We start from the raw sequence: 19,874 nt of genomic DNA on the forward strand, positions 1-19,874 counted from the left end.
AGAAAGTAGTGGCCAACCCCTTTAACTGATGTAAGCTTGGGATGAGGTTACGGGGATTGTCTAGGATCTGCCGAATTCCTAACAAACTCCAAATATGCAATTATTAAAATAAAGATGTGTTACTCATGCGCTCTACTTGCAATGTGAGCTCATCAGAACCGCAGCAGTGAATCCAGCTTACCGACCAACAAAAGTGCAATCTCTATTCTGCACCCAATGCACTGCTAGACCAGACCTATGCACATATCATCATTTCTGGGTACAAACCTGCCAGGAAGGATCATGTATCAGATATATGGCACAAGATTTGCAAGAAAAAGTTGAGCAAGCGATTAAGTTGGACCTATATTAATACCAAATTTGTATAAGTGTTTATATCAGGCTACATTATAAAATGGAAGAGAGGATTTGGCCTGAACCAATGCACTTGCTATGAGGATAAAAATACAGAAATCAGAGACATATGTCATTTCTTGGACCTGGATCAAGAAAGGATGGGAGTTTTTCAGAGAAAAACAACAGGCTTAGATGAGGAAGTCTATGATGGAAATAGGAACCCAACAGAAGATTACATTTCAGAGATTAGGAGGACATGGCAGCAGACACCACTAATCACTAATGTTTTGTAGGCGAAAAAGAAATCATATAGTTTGAGATCATAAAAATAATACTATAAAGACAATCTCTGAAGAAAGCTGGGACTTAAAAAAGAGAAAATGGGAGATACAGATTCTTGGGTACCCTGACATATAGAAGTAGAAACAGCAATGCACGCACTAAAACTGCGATCAGAGATGTAGCAAAATAACAAAACAAAATATAGCCAAATCTTTTAAGAGTGTGTTATAGTGGGGTCATATACTGTGTCACATGTAGCAGACCTATGGAGAAGAATTAAAGATTCATGTACTTAAGGAGTGATTGACAGACATTATTCTAAATTTGATTTGTGTTGTTTCCTACACCATACGTAGCAGAAAGGCGAACACTTGTTCAGCCAACAACCAATGCCCCTAATACCCCCTATATTTGAATGTGGAGACAGTAGTGACTCGCTGCCAGATCTCCCAGGTGATGACTTACTCCCTGTAGAAAAGGATGGAAGTCCTGATCCAACATGTGTAATCCTTCTCACTCCAGAAACGGCAAAGGAGGCGCACACACACATAAGACGATCAACAGGTCCATCTGAAATCGTTCAGCAACCTAATATGTATGGTGGCCTTAAAGGGAATCTGTCAGCAGGTCTTTGCTATGTAATCTGAAGACAGCATGAGGTAGGGGTTCAAACGCAGAATTCAGCAAGTGTGGTTTTGTTTGCTTACAATGATTGTTTTAGCACCAGGAGTTTATCACTGTTGGACCCAGCAGGGAGTGCATGCTAGTCCGACTCCGCCCCCTGCTGTGATAAGCAGCTCACTATCTATGAACATTGTATATACAGAGGCTGGTGGGGGCGGGGTTAGCTTTCTCAGCTCTGCTGGTTGCTAAATCTAAAAACTCTGTGTGAGCACGGCTGCACCCGGTAATCTAAGTAATACATCGTTGGATTCAGCTTCTCTTTGGCTACATCAGGTGAGATTTAGCAGAGAAAGTGTCCGCCAGATGAGCACACATCATGTGTTTAGTTTAACGTGTTAGCACTGGACAGTGAGTCAGGAAATACTCACAAGTGAATGTAAAGAGATTTAATGTTAAATGGCAATAACATTTCTTTACTGTAAATTTATAATTTCCTTCTTGGAGTAAGAAAGAAATTGTTCTGCTCTTTTAGCCTTTGTGAGGATGACTTACCGACTTATACTGAGATAAGACGCTTTCTAGTTTAGTGATTTCAATGTGAAGTCTTTTTATTTCACTCTAGAACACAGAAAAACTAAGTTAGAAAGTGAATTTATTCACAAATAAAGAGTGTTAATGGAAACATCCCCCAATATCATAACTGTCCATCATAGTCAACATAATGTTGTGTATTCTTTTCTATTATTGCAAAATTAGTATTAGGTAGAAATTATTCAGATTCCAGCTTATTTCTCAGGGGATTTGCTCTCAAGAAAAGCAAACCAGCAATCTAATTAATGACTATGGAAACTACTAATGACTCTGGGGGCACCAGAGCGGGATATTAAATTATTTCATTGTTAAATAAATGACTGATATAAAGTCACACTTTTATTGACATCATAAATAAATTCCATGTTTCCATTATTAAGAGGGAACTAATGGAACATGAATAAAATAAAATAGCACCTCACAACATCACTTACTTTTGCCTCTTCGATTTCAGCGTCAGCAGTCACCAGCACCCTCTCCTTGTCCCTCTCCAGCTGCTGGGCCATTTGGTCTATCTCCAGTAGCTCTTGACATAGTTCTTCGTTTTTGGTACTCAGGTTCACCACTTCACTGGTGACATTTTGTCTGGTTTCTAGCAGCTCTTGTGCACGATTTTCAAGGTCTCGGTTTGCTTTCTGGAGGTATTCGATCTAGTAAAACATCCACAAAGCATTTATAAGTTACAACTGTTTTTCATTATCAAAACCAAACCAGGCTGGGGTCCCAGGTAGTGGTCAGCCTGCTTTCTGTTGTACTATTAAAGATTAGACAAAGCAGCCACAGACCAGTGAGCCCCCAACCCCCAGCCGGCATCCTTGACGCCTCTTCTAGAGGTTGTCCTGAGGAAGAAGTTTGTACACTTCGAAACGTGTTGACTAAATAAACCACTTACACTCGGATTGGCATCCCTCATACTTTCTACATGGCAGTGCAGAATTAACCCATTTGTTTCTCCATTACCTGCATGTTCATCCCCTCATGGGTCTGCAGCAGCCTAAGAATTATTAGTGATGGTGTGCACACAACCAGACCAGGTGAGCACTATCAAATTATTCTACTGTTACCCAGATAAGACCCTATTTTTGCGCTTTGTGTCTTTCCAGTTCTCCCTTTACTTGGATTTTCTAGACTACTGACATGGTTGCTGGACCGGGCTCCTGCAAATCTTCTTGCTACGGTCACTTTCAAAAATGCTACTTACCTGCAAATACAGGGGTAATCTGCAGATAAATAGCATTTACAGTACCACTCCAGCAGTTTTCTTTATTGCAGCGCTAGAGTCGTGCCACTCATCCAAGTTCCCTGCCCCTTAGTATACCCTAGTATACTCGTCTTCATCAGAATCGGTACCGCACTGGTCGGTCTTCTGCAAGTTGTGACCTGTCGGATCGCTCCAGTCACTACTCAATGTAAGTCTATGAGAGCCAGAATGAGGTTCTCATAGACTTACATACAGAGCTCGTGGATCTTACCCCCAACTTCTAGTGAGTCAGAAGTTGTGGTCTTAAGTTGAAGGTTCGAGACGTCAGGAACAGCTGAAGACAGCGGCTGATAAGTATAATACTAGGGGGCAGGGAACTTAGATTAGTGGCACCACTCCAGCGATGAAATAAAAAAAAAATGCTGGAGTGGTGCTTTAAATCATATCTGGATGGCTCACTGGAAAAGTGGCTATGGGAGAAAATGAAGTTGTATTCTCCCTTCAACTGCTCGCTTCCTGTCATCACCGCGATGCAGGGAGCGGTTACATAGTGGTCATCCCCTAATTAGATGCCATCCTTGTCAAGGCTCCCTCTTACTCCAAGGACCTACAGAGTTTGCAGATCACTCTGGACAAGTCGTCTCTGATCCCATCTTCGTGCATTATCTTCCTGGGACGGCTTTTCAACACCATTAACCCCTTTAGGACCCTGGGATTTTCCATTTTTGCATTTTCATTTTTTGCTCCCCTTGTTCCCAGAGCCATAGTGTTTTTATTTTTTGGTCAATATGGCCGTGTGAGGGCTTATTTTTTGCGGGACAAGTTGTACTTTTGAATGACATTACTGGTTTTACCATATCGTGCACTCCAATACGGTCCAAAATTATTGCTTCCCAATCAACATATAACTACAATGAGAAACCCGCGTGCTGTCGCACCAGTTTCAAGAGTAGGAAGATACACAATAATTAACATAATTTTAAAATGAATATTTTTTATTTGAAAATAATTTAAAATACATTAAAAATAAAATACAGGTACTTTCAAATTACATACACCACCAGCCCCAGGCTGATCAATTATAATTTTAATATATATATTTATTTATATTCCATCAGTTGCTATTCTAATATTATATTACACCCGTCCCCATATCAAAAGGTGCAAGTAGGCTTCAAAGTGCAAAGTGCAAAATTTTCCAGTGCAAATATGCTACAAAGTGCAAATGCAGTTTTTAAACTGGGGGTCTTTACTTAGTATTACCACCCACTCTCTGATATTATACACTTGTAAGTACACCTTTATATTCGTACCCATATAGATGTATATGTAGGAAATACTAAGTAAAGACCCCAGTGTGACTATAGGACCATTGATCAATCCTTTATGTTGAAAAGGAGTTCAGCATTAGCACTTTTATCCACATATGGAACCATTAATTAATAGTCATTTGTATATAGGGGCATAAAAGAGGTATTTAAAAACTGCATTTGCACTTTGTAGCATATTTGCACTGGAAAATTTTGCATTTTGCACTTTGAAGCCTACTTGCACCTTTTGATATGGGGACAGGTGTAATATAATATTAGAATAGCAACTGATGGAATATAAATAAATATATATATTAAAATTATAATTGATCAGCCTGGGGCTGGTGGTGTATGTAATTTGAAAGTACCTGTATTTTATTTTTAATGTATTTTAAATTATTTTCAAATAAAAAATATTCATTTTAAAATTATGTTAATTATTGTGTATCTTCCTACTCTTGAAACTGGTGCGACAGCACGAGGGTTTCTCATTGTAGTTTTACCATAACGTGTACAGGAAAACGGGAAAAAAAATTCCAAGTGCGGTGAAATTGCAAAAAATGTGCAATACCACAGATGTTTTTTTAACCACGTTCACTGGATGCTAAAACTGACCTGCCATTATTATTCTCCAGGTCATTACGAGTTTGTAGATAACAAACATGTACAGGTTCTTTTTTATTTAAGTGGTGAAAAAAAAATCCAAAGTTTGCTAAAAAAAAAAAAAAAAAAAAAAAATGGCGCCATTTTCCAAGACCCGTAGCGTCTCCATTTTTCGGGGTCTGGGGCCGGGTGAGGGCTTATTTTTTGCGTGCCGAGCTGAAGTTTTATTGATTCCATTCTGGGGAAGATCCGATGTTTTGATCGCCCGTTATTGCATTTTATTGCAATCTTGCTGCGTCCAAAAAACGTAATTCTGGCGTTTAGAATTTTTTTCTCGTTACGCCGTTTACTGATCGGATTAATTATTTTTTTATATTGATAGATCGGGCGATTCTGAACCCGGCGATACCAAATATGTGTATGTGTTTTTTTTTTATTATTTTATTTTGAATGGGGCGAAAGGGGGGTGATTTAGACTTTTATATTTTTTAAAACATTTTTTTTTCCACTTTTTGCTTGCTTCTATAGTCTCCATAGCAGACTAGAAGCAGCAACTGTCCGATAGGCCTCAGCTACATAGAGGTGATGCACAGATCACCTCTATGTAGGTGAAATGCTCCTGTGCTATGAGCGCCGACCACTAGGTGGCGCTCATAGCGATCAGTACATGACAACCACTGGGGTCTGTTGCAGACCAACGGTTGTCATGCCCACCCATCAGTGACCCGCGATCAAGCGACGGGGTCACCGATGGGCGGGGTAAGTGACGCGCTTCCGGCGCGGCGCTGTTAAATGCCGCTGTCAGAGATTGACAGTGGCATTTAACATGTTAACAGCCGCGGGTGGATTGCGATTCCACCCGCGGCTGTTGCGGGCACATGTCAGCAGTAAGAATCAGCTGACATGTGCCCGGTTCAGTGTGGGCTTACAGCCGGAGCCAGCGCTGAACAGGGGGCGATAGCCTGGTGCGTACTAATACGCCCCAGGCTGTAACGGGGTTAACCCCTGCATGACCTTGCAAATTTCTGTTTTTGTGCTTTCCTTTGTTCCTCCCCTTCTTCCCAGAGCCATAACTTTTTTATTTTTCTGTCAATATGGCCATGTGAGAGGGCTTGTTTTTTGTGGGACGAGTTGCACTTTTGAATGACACCAATGATTTTACCATATCGTGTACTGAAAAACGGGAAAAATATTCCAACTGCGGTGAAATTGCAAAAAAAAAAAAATACAATTCCACAAATGTTTTTTTTTTTATTCACCATGTTCACTATATGGTAAAACTGACTTGGCAATATGATTCCTAAAGTCAGTACGAGTACGCAGATACCAAACATGTATAGTTTTTCTTTTATTTAACCCCTTAGTGGCCAATAGATGTCTTTTTACTGACATGCGATATAAGAGATTAACATCCCCCGACACGTGACAATCCTGTAGCCATCACCTGACAACTTGCTGCATCCATCACGATCAGTGTTGGCACTGACCATGGCCGTTAAACCCTTTTGATGCTGCTGTCGATAGTGACTACAGAATCTAAATAGTTAAAGTGTGGCGGCTCCCTTTTTAACTCCATCGGCACTTTGAGATCTTGATCGTGTTGTCCTGATGTTTGCCATGGCAGGTAACGGCCAAATAACAGCCTTAGAGTCTGCCGGCTATAGCGGCCTGCTCAGACTTTATCAAAATTTAGATGGTAAAACAAAAATTTTTCATTCCTGTCGTGCCACTTTGCTTTAATTCCTGAAAAGCACCTGAAGGTGCTACCTGAAAGCAGTTTTGAATACGTTGAGGGTGCGGTTTTTAAAATGGTATCATTTTTGGGTGGTTTTCAATATATAGGACCCTCAAAGTCACTTCAAAACTGAACAGGTCCCTATAAAAATAAGTTTTGTACACTTTCTTGAAAAAATGAAAAATTACTGCTACATCTTTAAACCTTCTAAAATACTAACAAAATAAAACAATGTTTTACAAATGGCGCTGATGTAAAACAGACCTGAGGGAAATGTTATTTATTAATGTTTTTGTGTGGTATAACTGTCTGGATTAAAGGGAAAGTCATTCAAATTTGAAAATTGCAATTTTTTAAATTTGTCAAATTTCTGATATTTTTAGAAATAAAAGCAAACCAAATCAACATAAATGTACCACTACCATAAAGTATAACGTGTCACGAAAAAACAATCTCAAAATTACTGGGAAACGTTGAAGCATTCCAGAGTTATTACCACATAAAGTGACACTGGTCAGATTTTAAAAAAATTGGTCCAGTCACTAAGGGGGTTAAGTGGTGGGAAAAAAAATTCCGAAATCTGTAAGAATTTTTTTTTTTTGCTTGTGTCGCCATTTTCCAAGACCCGTAACTTTTTCATTTTTCAGTATCGGGGTTTGAATGAGGGCTTGTTTTTTGCACCCTGACATTTTTATTGATACTATTTTGGGGTAGATACAATGATTTGATCGCCTCTTATTGTATTTTATTGTAATGTTGCAATGTCCAAAAAGATGGAATTCTGGAGTTTTGATTTTTATTCTCGTTACGCAATTTACCGATCTGATTAATTTATTTTATATTTTGATAGACCGGACATTTCTGAACACAGCAATATCAAATATGTGTATTTTTTTATTGTTTTATTTTCCATGGGGCAAAAGGGGGGTGTTTTGAACTTGTGGTTTTTTTTCATATTTTTAAAACTTTTTCTCACACTTTTAACTGACTTCAATAGTCACCTTAGATTTGCAGCTGTGATTGTCTGTGCTATACATAGCAGGGCTTCAGGTCTGCTATGTATAGCATAAATAACGATCCCCTATGAACACCGGCCACACGCCAGCGTTTACAGAAGAATCACAATGACAGGCACGGTCGGTGGAAGAGTCAAAGTCCTTGTTCCTATCAATGTCCTGAAACTCAGGGAAATTCATCTTGCACTTATACTTTGGCAGGACCAGCTGTCTGGTCTCCCAATTTGAGTCCAGTCCGACAAGGCCATTGCTGTAGCTTGTATCAAGGTGGGACTTTGAATAGTCAAGCAATAGCAGAGGTCTCACAGATACTCCACTGATCGGAAAAAAGAATTCCGGCAATCTCAGCGATCCATATTCCAGGAGTAGACATCTGGGCCGTGGACTTTCTTTTATGTGAGAATAAACTGAAGCAGACTGGTCTCTGCACCCTATCGTCATTGATCAAATCTACCTGCAGTAGGCACTCCAGATGCTGACATGAGGGCATCCAGACACAATCACAAAGTTACACCTGAATTCTCGTTTTTTCCGATTAGGTTGTTCATAACACGATTAAGGACTAACAACATACTCATCTCGTATCTACCATCGTACCTGAAAGACCTTTTCCCGCTGGTGTGAATTTCAAGATGTCACCCCTATGGATTTTCCCGTACCTTCTCTTCTCATATTCCTGCAGTCGGGTCTTGAGTCTGGCATAGCCCTTAGCTCCCTCAAGAACTAGGTCTTGACCCTGTCCATTCTTTTCCAGAAAGAAATCAGAACTTTTCTTCAGTGCGTGGCCCACTATGTTCCTCATAAGGACGTCTGAAACCCGGGGATCTTAACCTGTTGCTTAACGTACTACAGTGTCCTCCTTCTGTATTAATCCATAGCATTTCCCCGTGCCAGTTTCCGGATTGCCATCACTTCCATCAGGCGAATATCAGTACTTCCAACTTTGTCCTGAATCTCACTTTTTCTTGTCCTTCACCTGGGCAAGATGGTGTTGCGTCGAAAGCCTTCATTCCTTATCAAGGTAGTTTATTCATTCCACCATAACGAAGAGATTGTTCTTCCTTCCCTCTGTCCTTTTCCTTCTAATGCAGCAGAGAAATCCTTACATGTTTGGATCTGGTCAGAGCAGAGCACCAGTACCTGTCAGTGAGCGCTTTTTTCAGATGCTCAGATTCCCTGTTTGTCATTTCAGAGGGACTTCATCAAGGTCTCTCTGCCTCTAAGGCGACCATGGATTTGTCTTGCCATGCTGGGAGCTTATAAAGCCAGGAACAAAGCCCCCCGCCAGGGGCCAAGGTCCATTCAGCTCGGGCAGTGGGGGGGGGCTTCTTGGGCTATTTGCTATCAGGCTTTGACCTTATACAACCCCTGGCAAAAATTATGGAATCACCGGGCTCGGAGGATGTTCATTCAGTTGTTTAATGTTGTTGAAAAAAAGCAGATCACAGACATGGCACAAAACTAAAGTCATTTCAAATGGCAACTTTATGGCTTTAAGAAACACTAAAAGAAATCAAGATAAAAATGTGGTACTCAGTAAGGGTAATTTTTTTCAGACCAAGCAGAGGGAAAAAAATATGGAATCATGAAAAACAAACAGACAAAAAGAACACTCCAATACATCACTAGTATTTTGTTGCACCACCTCTGGCTTTAATAACAGCTTGCAGTCTCTGAGGCATGGACTTAATGAGTGCCAAACAGTACTCTTCATCAATCTGGCTCCAACTTTCTCTGATTGCTGTTGCCAGATCAGCTTTGCAGGTTGGAGCCTTGTCATGGACCATTTTGTTCAACTTCAACCAAAGATTTTCAATTGGATTGAGATCCGGACTACTTGCAGGCCATGACATTGACCTTATGTGTCTTCTTTCAAGGAATGTTATCACAGTTTTTGCTCTATGGCAGGATGCATTATCATCTTGAAAAATTATGTAATCATCCCCAAACATCCTTTCAATTGATGGGATAATAAAACTGTCCAAAATATCAATGTAAACGTTGGCATTTATTGAAGATGTAATGACAGCCATCTCCACAGTGCCTTTACCTGACATGCAGCCCCATATCATCAATGACTGTGGAAATTTGCATGTTCTCTTCATGCAGTCATCTTTATAAATCTCATTGGAACGGCACCAAACAAAAGTTCCAGCATCATCACCTTGCCCAATGCAGATTCGGGATTCATCACTGAATATGACTTTCATCCAGTCATCCACAGTCCACGATTGCTTTTCCTTAGCCCATTGTAACCTTGTTTTTTTCTGTTTAGGTGTTAATGATGGCTTTTGTTTAGCTTTTCTGTATGTAAATCCCATTTTCTTTAGGCGGCTTCTTACAGTTCGGTTACAGACATTGACTCTAGTTTCCTTCCATTCCTCATTTGTTTTGTTGTGCATTTCCTGTTTTGGAGACATATTGCTTTAAGTTTACGGTCTTGACGCTTTGATGTCTTCCTTGGTCTACCAGTATGTTTGCCTTTAACAACCTTCCCATGTTGTTTGTATTTGGTCCAGATTTTAGACACAGCTGACGGGTGAACAACCAACATCTTTTGCAACATTGCGTGATGATTTACCTTTTTTTAAGAGTTTGATAATCCTCTCCTTTGTTTCAATTGACATCTCTAGTGTTGGAGCCAGCTCTCCAGGGTGTGATCACTCCTTTTTAGACGCAGACTAACAAGCAGATCTAATTTGATGCAGATGGTAGTTTTGGAAATTAAAATTTACAGGGTGATTCCATAATTTTTTCCTCAAAATTGAGTGATTCCAGAATTTTTTCCCTCCGCTTGGTCTGAAAAAAATTACCCTTACTGAGTACCACAATTTTTATCTTGATTTATTTTAGTGTTTCTTAAAGCCATAAAGTTGCCATTTGAAATTACTTTAGTTTTGTGCCATGTCTGTGATCTGCTTTTTTCAACAACATTAAACAATTGAATGAACATCCTCCGAGCCCGGTGATTCCATAATTTTTGCCAGGGGTTGTAGTTTTGTAAAACTCCTACTTGGTCCGCCGTCCATGCTTTCTCAAAATTCTTCAGGTTTCACACTTTTGCCTGGGTCGTTGTGAGTCTGGGCAAAAAGGTGCTGTAAGCGGCAGTCACCCAGGTTACTACTTGAGGGATTTGAATTACACATTTATACATATTTACTGCCCTTGGAATTACTTCAGAATGTCCCATAGCTTCCAATCTCTCCGATGAAGCACCTGAAAAAAGAGGACTTTTGGACTTACTGTAAAATCTCTTTCTCATAGCCTTTGTTGGGGGGACACAGAACTCATCCTTTTGTCATGTTGCCCCGGTGGGTTTTTTGTTTTGCCAGTAGGCAGGAGCCAACTTTTTCTCTTAAAGGTAGTTACTTTTAATCCACGGCCCCACTATCAGTATTTTTTCTCAGGAGTGGGAGCCAAAACCAGGAGTGGGTGATAAATTCAGAATGGGTGCACCTGTTTCTATTATACCCTGTCTCTGATTATTTCTCACTGGTTTTGGCTCCCACTCATGAAAAAAAAATACTGACCGAATACTGACCAAATACTGATAGTGGGGCTGTGGCCTTAGTGTCAGCCTCCTAGTGGCAGCAGCATACACCCATGGTTTCCTGTGTCTCCCAATGAAGGCTACGAGAAAGGGACTTTATGGTAAGCCCAAAAATCCTCTCTTTTCGCCCAGAAGAAATTGTCACTTTTTCATCCACATTGTCATCCAAATGTCCATTTTTTTTCATCTGTATAATATTCGCGTTACATTCAAAGTTTAGACTATAATAGTTTGAATATCATTTTCAACATTAAAGGGAGTCTGTCATCCCCAAGATGGTGGTATTTAAACAGTCTAAACATTTATATAGGAAACCTACTACATATTTAAATCATATTAGGCAAAGATAGCTCAACTTTATAGTTAAATAATAATAATAAAAAAAAAACATCAACTTTTATTTGATATGCAAGTGAGGGTGCTTCGGTGCACCCTTGGCGTGGCCTACGCCTTAGTACATCTCACATTGATTGACTTGTATCTAAGGCCCAGAGTGAATGCTGTGTCTCCTGTCTGCGCACTGTGCGAGCATGCACACGCGGTGACGTCTGGCTCCTGCCTTTAATTGCAATTGGTCTGTAAAAAACAGATGCCGTACGGATGGCGTGAGGTTCTTTTTGTAACACACCCATTAAGTTCAAGAATATGACTAGTGAACGTTGAGATTTCTTACACACAGACCATCAGTCCATGAATAAAAACGTTGATGTAAAATTACACCACTGACTTCCACTGGTTAGTGCGCTGTCCGTTCGCTATCAGTTTTGCATGCGGACAGCACATATATGTGATGTACACTCTGCTGAACAAGCCCTAGAAGTGTAACTTACTTGCAGATTTAGATGGGCAACAAGTTTCTCGTTACTTCTATATCTGGCTTCCAAAGAAATAACATCATGAGAACGCCCACCATCCAATGCTAGTGCTAATCGCTCTAATTCTTTGTCTCTCATTTCAACCTTAAGAGGAAAAAAAAAATCAAATTAATAATACAATATAACACTATTACAGATCTTTGCCAATCAGATGAGATCTTATAGGACTCTCTTCAAGAGTCACAGCTACAAACAACAATCCAAAAACAATGGAGAGGTCCAGATCTAAAAAAAAAATGGCAACCACATCTTCAAATATGACACATGCTGAATGAGAAAAAGCCAACCTGATGGGTGAGGTGCTTCACTGCTCTGTCTGAAGACTCCAACTTTTCTTGCAGAGAGGCGACGTCTTGCTGCAGCTCTCGTATTCTGATAAGCACAATAAGCTGATTAAATGACAGCATGCCAGAAACCAACCTCAAGACACATAATAATGGATAAAATATCTAGCTTATAAAATGGCTTGACGACATTATATGAAGACCTACCGGTCATCTGCTACTTGGAGAAGATCTGCAACGTACGGATCCTCTGGCTGTGGGACGGGATGAGTGCTGACTCCTGAGGGAGGGATCGGCTGATCAATCTGCATGCGCTGACGCCTGAAAGGTATATTTCTTTTCTTTCCACCTGAATAAAATAGTGAATATGAACACCTGGGAAAATAAGAATTAACACAGCATACAGTAGGCAAAAAAAAATGTTTGAGGCCTAAACCCTTTATCTCTAATGAAACATTTTAAAGATTTACACCCGTACATCTGTGTAGTAAGCACACAGGAGCTCAGCCTATACAGAGGACACAGTGTCTACACACCCTGTAGAATGTCTGGTTGTTGTCACATAAAAAGAATAATTTTGGAACTTTTTCTGCCTTTAACCCCTTAAGGACCGAGCAATATTTTATTTTTGCACTTTCATTTCTTCCAATAGCCATAACTTATGTATATCTCCACCCTAATAACAGTACAAGGGCTTGTGTGCTGTAGGGCGAGTTGTAATCTTGAATGACACCATTCATATTACCATATAATGTATTGGGAAAAGGAAAAAAGTGAGCTGAAATTGCAAAAAAAAAAAAACTGCAATTCCGACTTTGTTTTTTGGGTTTTGTTTTTATGGCGTTCATTCATTAATCAGTGAAAATGAATCTGCAAGTCAGCATGGTAGCGTAGATACCAAACTTGCATACGTTTTTTTTTCTGTTCTTTTTATACTTAAGCAGTAAAAGAAATGGGGTGGATTAGATGGCTTCTTATTTCATTTAACAGGTTAATAGCCGCAGTGAAGCTCTGTTATACTTGCTGCCATTAGAGGCAGATATGGCTGAATGACATTCATCATCTGATGGGAACAGGGCAGGCTCAGCTCCTGAGCACGCTCCATTCATCCTCTGCTGCTGATGGCACGGCTGGACATCTTCCGATTTGGAAGGAAAGTAAGCATGATGTGTCTTTTATCTGTTGCACTAAGTTTCCTTGGCCGACCACCGTGCTTACAGCACACAAAGTTGCCCATTTCTTGGTGCTCCTTCACAAGACCTTGAACAGCACATCTGGAAAAAACAGTCTGCTTTAAAATCTTTGCCTGGCTGAAGACCCCATGATAAAGGCGGGGCAGCACAGGTCCGAAATACTGATGAAACGACCACTCACACACCTACTAATTCATGGAGGGGGTGGCTGCCCAGTATTAAAAATGAACAAAGATGAGGCTTGCATAGGACGCCAGTCACAGAGGTACATGTGATGCACAGTGTCTGGCTTACAGACTATTGATGACGCAAGCTGCCCAACACTATATAAGTGCACCCCCCAAGGACAGACACACCCAATTCACCCAACCAACACTAAATAAAAATGTTCAAAAAAAGATGAAAACAATGTATAAAATACAAGAAGCATTGGTTGATATTTTGGCCACAATATGCAAGCTCATCTTAAAATCCCATGCTGCTTAAAAATCTGTGCCTGAGAGAGACCTTGCAGATGCAGTATAACTACCTAGTTTCATGTTACTGTGCCCAGTGTTGACATGGTGAATGACCTTTGACATTAAACTGTCTTCCATAACCTCACTTTGCAGCAAAGTTTGGCTGTTCCTCCCCCAGTTTTAAGCTTCCTAAACAGCTGTTTCTGTTTTAGCTTGGTATAATTGCTTACTCATACATCTGACTATAACCCCATAAAATCTCTGACTTTGCCCAAGTGTACCTAGAAGAACTGATGCTGTTTTGAAGGTAAAGCGTGGTCACACCAATTATTGAATTGATTTAGATTTCTCTTTTCTTCTTTCACTTTGAATTTTATTAATCGAGACACTTTTTTTCCACAACTGTCTAAAACTTTTCCAACAGTACTGTATTTTTAAAAATCTTCCCTAACTACAGTGACGTGACTCCAGAGACATATAAGCATTGTAGCGCTACTCACGTTCATTTACACGTTCTTCCTCCATAATATGGGCAGTATACAGGACAGGGACAAACAGGAGTGGTGACAATCTACGTGCCACCACTGAATGATATCTAGCAGAGCACACTTCCCTGACCAGAACTAACCTGGTGTTTGCACCACAGCCTGCAGGTTCTTCTCTTGAAGTTGTTGAATCCGTTCAGCCTTTGCTTTGCTTTCTTTTTCCATAGACCGGATTTTATGGACATATTGGTTATTTAAGAATTTCAGGTCAGCGGTTTGGTGTTCAAGTTTTCTCAGAGAAGCTTTCAAGTCTTCAGAAAAAGTAAAAACATGTTTAAGTGAAAATCCACAAGAATGTAGGGTTTCCAAATATTTGATTATTCTCTTTGTAAAGCGTTATACTAAGCTGTTTAACAAAGCAGCTCTTACTAGACGACTTGGTGTGGTGCCTGACCTTTAATGTGGCGATCCGATTCTTCTTTGATCTTCAGAAGCTCTAAGTGAAGCTCGTTATTCTCTCTGACGAGTCTGGCATTTTCTGCCTTGTAAGGTTCTATCACCGCATCAAAATTCTTGTTCTCCTTCTCATTCTTGCCAGCATTTAGCTTTGCATTGCGAAGACTTTCTGTCGTATGAACAAGGTCACTGAAAAATGCAAAAGCAAGGAGTCACTAAAAAAAGAACAAAATTAAAACCTAACACATTGAAAGGGTTGTCCACTACTCAGACCACCCCTCCTGAATCCCTATGTTTCCCCCAGTAAAATAATAACACTTATACTCACCTCTGGGGCAGTTAGGTCTCTCCCGGTGACCATGTGATATGTCACACAATTCCTTTGGCCAATCAGTGCTGGCTTCACTCCTCCTCCGGACAAATCAAGATGTCAATTACGTCTGTAGGTGAGAAGAGTGAAGCCAAAGCTGACTGGCTGCAGGGCTTGCGTGACATAAGAATGTCACAAGATCCCCGGGAAATCCAGTGCTGACACTGCCGGAACGGTGGCGGCACCGGAGGCGAATATAGGTGTTATTATTTTATTTGGGGTAAAACGTAGGGATTCAGAAGGGGTTGTCTGAGTAGTGGACAACCCCTTTAAGCCACCTAAATAAGATAACGTCTATGTACTGTATTTACAAGAGCATCTGAATCAGTCTGCACAGAACTTCACATATTAGAGCAACAATTTGTGGCCTAAAAAGCTCTATCATTCACTGGGGTCCAGAAATTGCACCATGATTTCTGGACAGGCTGGTCTCCTAACTTAAAGGGAATGTCAGCCTGTTTTTGTTATTAATCTGACAGCTCCATGATGTATAGGCTCAGATTCCGATTCCAGTGTTACTTATTAAGCTGTGTTTTGCTGTTTCAGTACAATCAATGTTTTATCACCTGGAGAATGTCACTAACTGGTCAAGTTGCCCCTGTGCCTCCTAGTCTAACCATGTCCCCAGCATTGATTAGCAGCTTTTTGTCACTATACATTGCACGCCAATCAGTGGTGCGGTGGGGTTATACACAGCTCAGCATTCAGAGCTCTGCTAGATCTGCAACAGAGAAAACTGTGATTCTATCGCAACTGCTGCACCCAGTAAACTAAAGGGGCATTTACACTGCAAGATAATCATGAACGAGCGTTATTAAAAAAGCATACTTCACGATTACTTTGCCGTGTAAACAGATTGCAAATCACTTTATGAACGAGCAAAACGCTAATTCATCATGTAAAATGATCTTTAGCTCAGCGCAAAAAAACATTGTTCTTGGCAATCAAATTTACTGATCGGCGAGCGATCATATTGTGCCATTTGTCGGTCTGTGTAAATGGACCTTAAGTGATACATTGCTGGAATTAGGGTCTCTGTCCCTACATCATGCTGATTTCATTAGATTGCAAAAACCAGCTGACAGATTCCCCTTTAAACTTATCAGCCTTGTATATGCACCTATGAGACTGATGAGTTTAACTTCTGAAATCCTGGTCCGAGCTCAGACCATGATATTTAGATGTCTGAATTCAGAATTAAAGGGGCTCTCCGGTCCAAACCGATTAGTCACACTCTGCATGACTGCAAACTTATGAATCCCCCCCCTCCCAGAGCATGCACTGTGGGGATTCGCTGGTTTCAGACCCGGGACCAGAAGGTATATATGAGTTATACATACACCGGCCAGTGGGCCCAGCCTCGCTCTCCATGGACTTGTATGAGGCCGTGCTGCTAGATTGGGCGCAGCCTCGGCTCAATACAAGTGTATAGAGTGAGGCCGTGCCCACTGGCCGGCGTATGTATAACTCATACATACCCTCTGGTCCCGGGTCTGAAACCGGCGAATCCGTTTTTTATGGGATTATATCTGTTGTGGTTGTATTTTTGTAATTATTATTATTAATTAATTTATATAGCGCTATTGATTCTATGGCGCTGAATATTTACTAATACATTTTGTCAATTATGTTTAAAATACAGTGAGTCGCTATTTACTGTTCGCCTGATGGTAATTACATTTGGAACGGTTCTTGGGAGGTACCTTCCGGACCTTAATTAACTAACTATAACTAATTAATAAGAATGGGTCACAGTGTTTGTTTTTTGATATTAACTGGATATGATGATTGACTGCAAGGTCAGGAGATGGAGGGGGCTTCAGGCCATCAGCCAATAAGTGGCCAGGTGCCTGTCTGACTCTATGGATGTAATCACCGGATCCAGCAGAGTCCATTAGAGCTGTAGGGTTTGTAGAGGTAAGTAACACTTTTTCTTTTACAACCATCCCTTCCATCTGGCCACTTCTGAAAAAGGGGCAGAACCCCCCTTTAATAACTCACGCTGATTAACCACATCACTTCGGTACGGCCATGAGACTGGAGCAAGAATATGGAGAATCTACTACTTTTCACAGAAACGAAATGATTTGTTCTATGAAACATGAGAAAATCCTTCACTTTCACACGACTGTGAGTTCTTGTGTGCTGCATCTTACAAGACACATCTCTCGCTTATTTCAGCTCTACCCCAAGCTCCAAGATACCTGAAGAGCTTTTCTACAAGAGGTAAGGACTCGATGCCCAGCGGCTGCTTGTAGCCAAGCTGGTCCAGACGTTTGCGGAGGTTTAAGAACTTTCTTTCGGCGGCGGTGCTCATTGTAGCGATCTTCACATAGACGAGGCCGTCTGATTCTTTGCAGTTTGATCCTTAGTTCAGTGTCTGCACAGGAATACAAGAAAAGAGCTTAGAAATAAGATATTGCTGTAATCCATTCTCAAAGTAAACTGCAGATTGCACGCCAGTTACATAAGAGTGATGAGCACACAATGGCTGATGCTGTTTCTGCAGCTTTCTTCTATAGAGATCTGGATGAGGAACGCTTTCTGTTTGTTAGATGACACGCAGAACAACCGGCCTACAAGGGAGTGTCAGCCCACATGACTACAACTAGCGTCCTACTACCACTGTGTGTGCGGCCATGTTACATCAGGGCTCTACGGTGCCCCTCCACTGAGGCCGTGCACTCACCATTGTACAGTTTATCACATTTACCAGTTTACATATCGCAGCATTATTTTATAACAATGAAATCACAGAAAACAAAACAGAACCTGAAGCACTGACTTATAACACACCCTATAGGCAGCTGTCAGTCAACAGCTATGTCTCCAGACTTAAACTTACACTTAAAGAGGTTGTCCACTACTCGGACAACTGAATCACTATGTCCCCCCCCCCCCCAATAAAATAATAGCACTTATACTCACCTCCGATGCTGACACAAGATCCCTGCAGCCAATCAGCGGCCGCTTCACTCACCCCACCTTTGGACAAATCAAAACATCTCGCAATTCTCAGAAAATCACCCCCAAAGTATGATGTTTCCCCCACCATGCGTCACAGTTGGGACAGTGTTCTTGGGGTTGTACTCATCCTTGTTCCTCCAAATTCAGCGAGTGGAGTTGTAACCAAAAATATCTATTTTGGTTTCATCTGACCACATGACCTTCTCCCATGCCTCCTCTGGATCATCCAGAGGGTCAGTGGTGAACTTCAAACGGGCCTGGACATGTGCTGGCGTGAGCGCAGGATTTTAATCCATGACTGCATAGTGTGTTACTAACGGTAATGTTTGAGACTGTGGTCCCAGCATTGACCAGGTCCTCCCGTGTAGTTCTGGGCTGATTCCTGACCTTTCTCAGAATCATCCTTATCCTACGAGGCAAGATCTTGCACGGAGCCCCAGACCGAGGAAGATTGACAGTCCTCTTGTGTTTCTTCAATTTTCTAATAATTGTGCCAGCTAATAATAGTTGTTGCCTTCTCACCAAGCTGCTTGCTTATTGTATTATCCTGCAGCCCATGCCACCCTTGTGCAGGTATACAATTTTGTCCCTGGTGTCCTTAGACAGCTCTTTGGTCTTGGCCATGGTGGAGAGGTTGGAGTGTGATTGAGTGTGTGGACAGTTGTCTTTTATACAGGAAAAGAGTTCAAACAACAGTAATTAATACAGGTAATGAGTGCAGAATAGGAAGGCTTCTTAAAGAAAAACTAACAGGTCTGTGAGAGCCAGAAATCTTGCTGGTTGGTAGGTGATCAAATACTTATTTCATGAAATTTAATTATGTAAAAATCATACAATGTGATTTTCTGTATTTTATTTTTAGATTCTGTCTCTCACAATTGAAGTGTACCTACGATAAAAATTACAGACCTCTCCATTCTTTGTAGGTGGGAAAACTTGCAAAATAGGCAGTGTATCAAATACTTATTTTCCACACTGTAGGAGGTGAAAAAACATTTCCTGGCCCCTGTGACAATTGGAGAGCTTATCCAGGAACTGTGGTAGTACCGGGTGCATTCTGGAAGTAATGTAATATGTATGGTGAAGAATACATAATTGTGTGGCTCTTTCAATATAGTTAGGGGAAATATGTTTAGGTGCTCCCAAGGCGAACCCCAGTGCTCATCGCTCCTAATGTCTCCCACTTGCTTCTCATCTGGTTATATAGTGGTTCCATACTAACTGCCAACAAAAGGGCATGTAAATTGGATATAACCCGAGATCCAAGGGGAGAGCAGACCCTCCTTGCATCCAGGGATCCCACAGTATCCAATGCTGGATTTTCGCCCTACAGCCCTGCCAAATAAAAGAGAATAAGAAGTTGAATCTATCAAACAAGGTTGAAAGGTCCTCTGTAAGGTCCCTTTACACTGCATGATTATCGTGAACAAGAATTCCTGGGAACATTGCTGTATAAACAATCTGGAGGGCACTCTTTGGCTGACTGAGTGCAAATGATTTTTTCTCCAGCCTCAGTCAAGGAGATTTATTTCTTCTCC

The 19,874-nt window shown here is 41.0% G+C and overlaps 1 protein-coding gene across 3 annotated transcripts in view; it reads right to left on the reverse strand.

Annotated features, from left to right (window-relative positions):
- CEP135 (centrosomal protein 135) overlaps nucleotides 1–19,874 on the reverse strand; it is an 87,272-nt gene that overhangs the window by 64,134 nt on the left and 3,264 nt on the right. For all 3 annotated transcript variants that reach the window (XM_073645451.1, XM_073645450.1, XM_073645449.1), the window contains exons 2-9: nucleotides 17,574–17,749; nucleotides 14,998–15,188; nucleotides 14,687–14,854; nucleotides 12,615–12,756; nucleotides 12,411–12,495; nucleotides 12,079–12,207; nucleotides 2,268–2,483; nucleotides 1,795–1,860 (exon numbers count right to left, since the gene is read on the reverse strand). In XM_073645451.1, coding sequence (XP_073501552.1) covers nucleotides 1,795–1,860; nucleotides 2,268–2,483; nucleotides 12,079–12,207; nucleotides 12,411–12,495; nucleotides 12,615–12,756; nucleotides 14,687–14,854; nucleotides 14,998–15,188; nucleotides 17,574–17,686 — 1,110 coding nt within the window. In that variant the 5' untranslated portion in view covers nucleotides 17,687–17,749. The remainder of the gene's footprint in view (nucleotides 1–1,794; nucleotides 1,861–2,267; nucleotides 2,484–12,078; nucleotides 12,208–12,410; nucleotides 12,496–12,614; nucleotides 12,757–14,686; nucleotides 14,855–14,997; nucleotides 15,189–17,573; nucleotides 17,750–19,874) is intronic.

This window comes from Phyllobates terribilis, unplaced genomic scaffold (genome assembly GCF_046119375.1).
Source record: "Phyllobates terribilis strain yellow unplaced genomic scaffold, ASM4611937v1 Scaffold_1__5_contigs__length_1240528914, whole genome shotgun sequence".
NCBI classification, from domain to species: Eukaryota; Metazoa; Chordata; class Amphibia; order Anura; family Dendrobatidae; genus Phyllobates; species Phyllobates terribilis.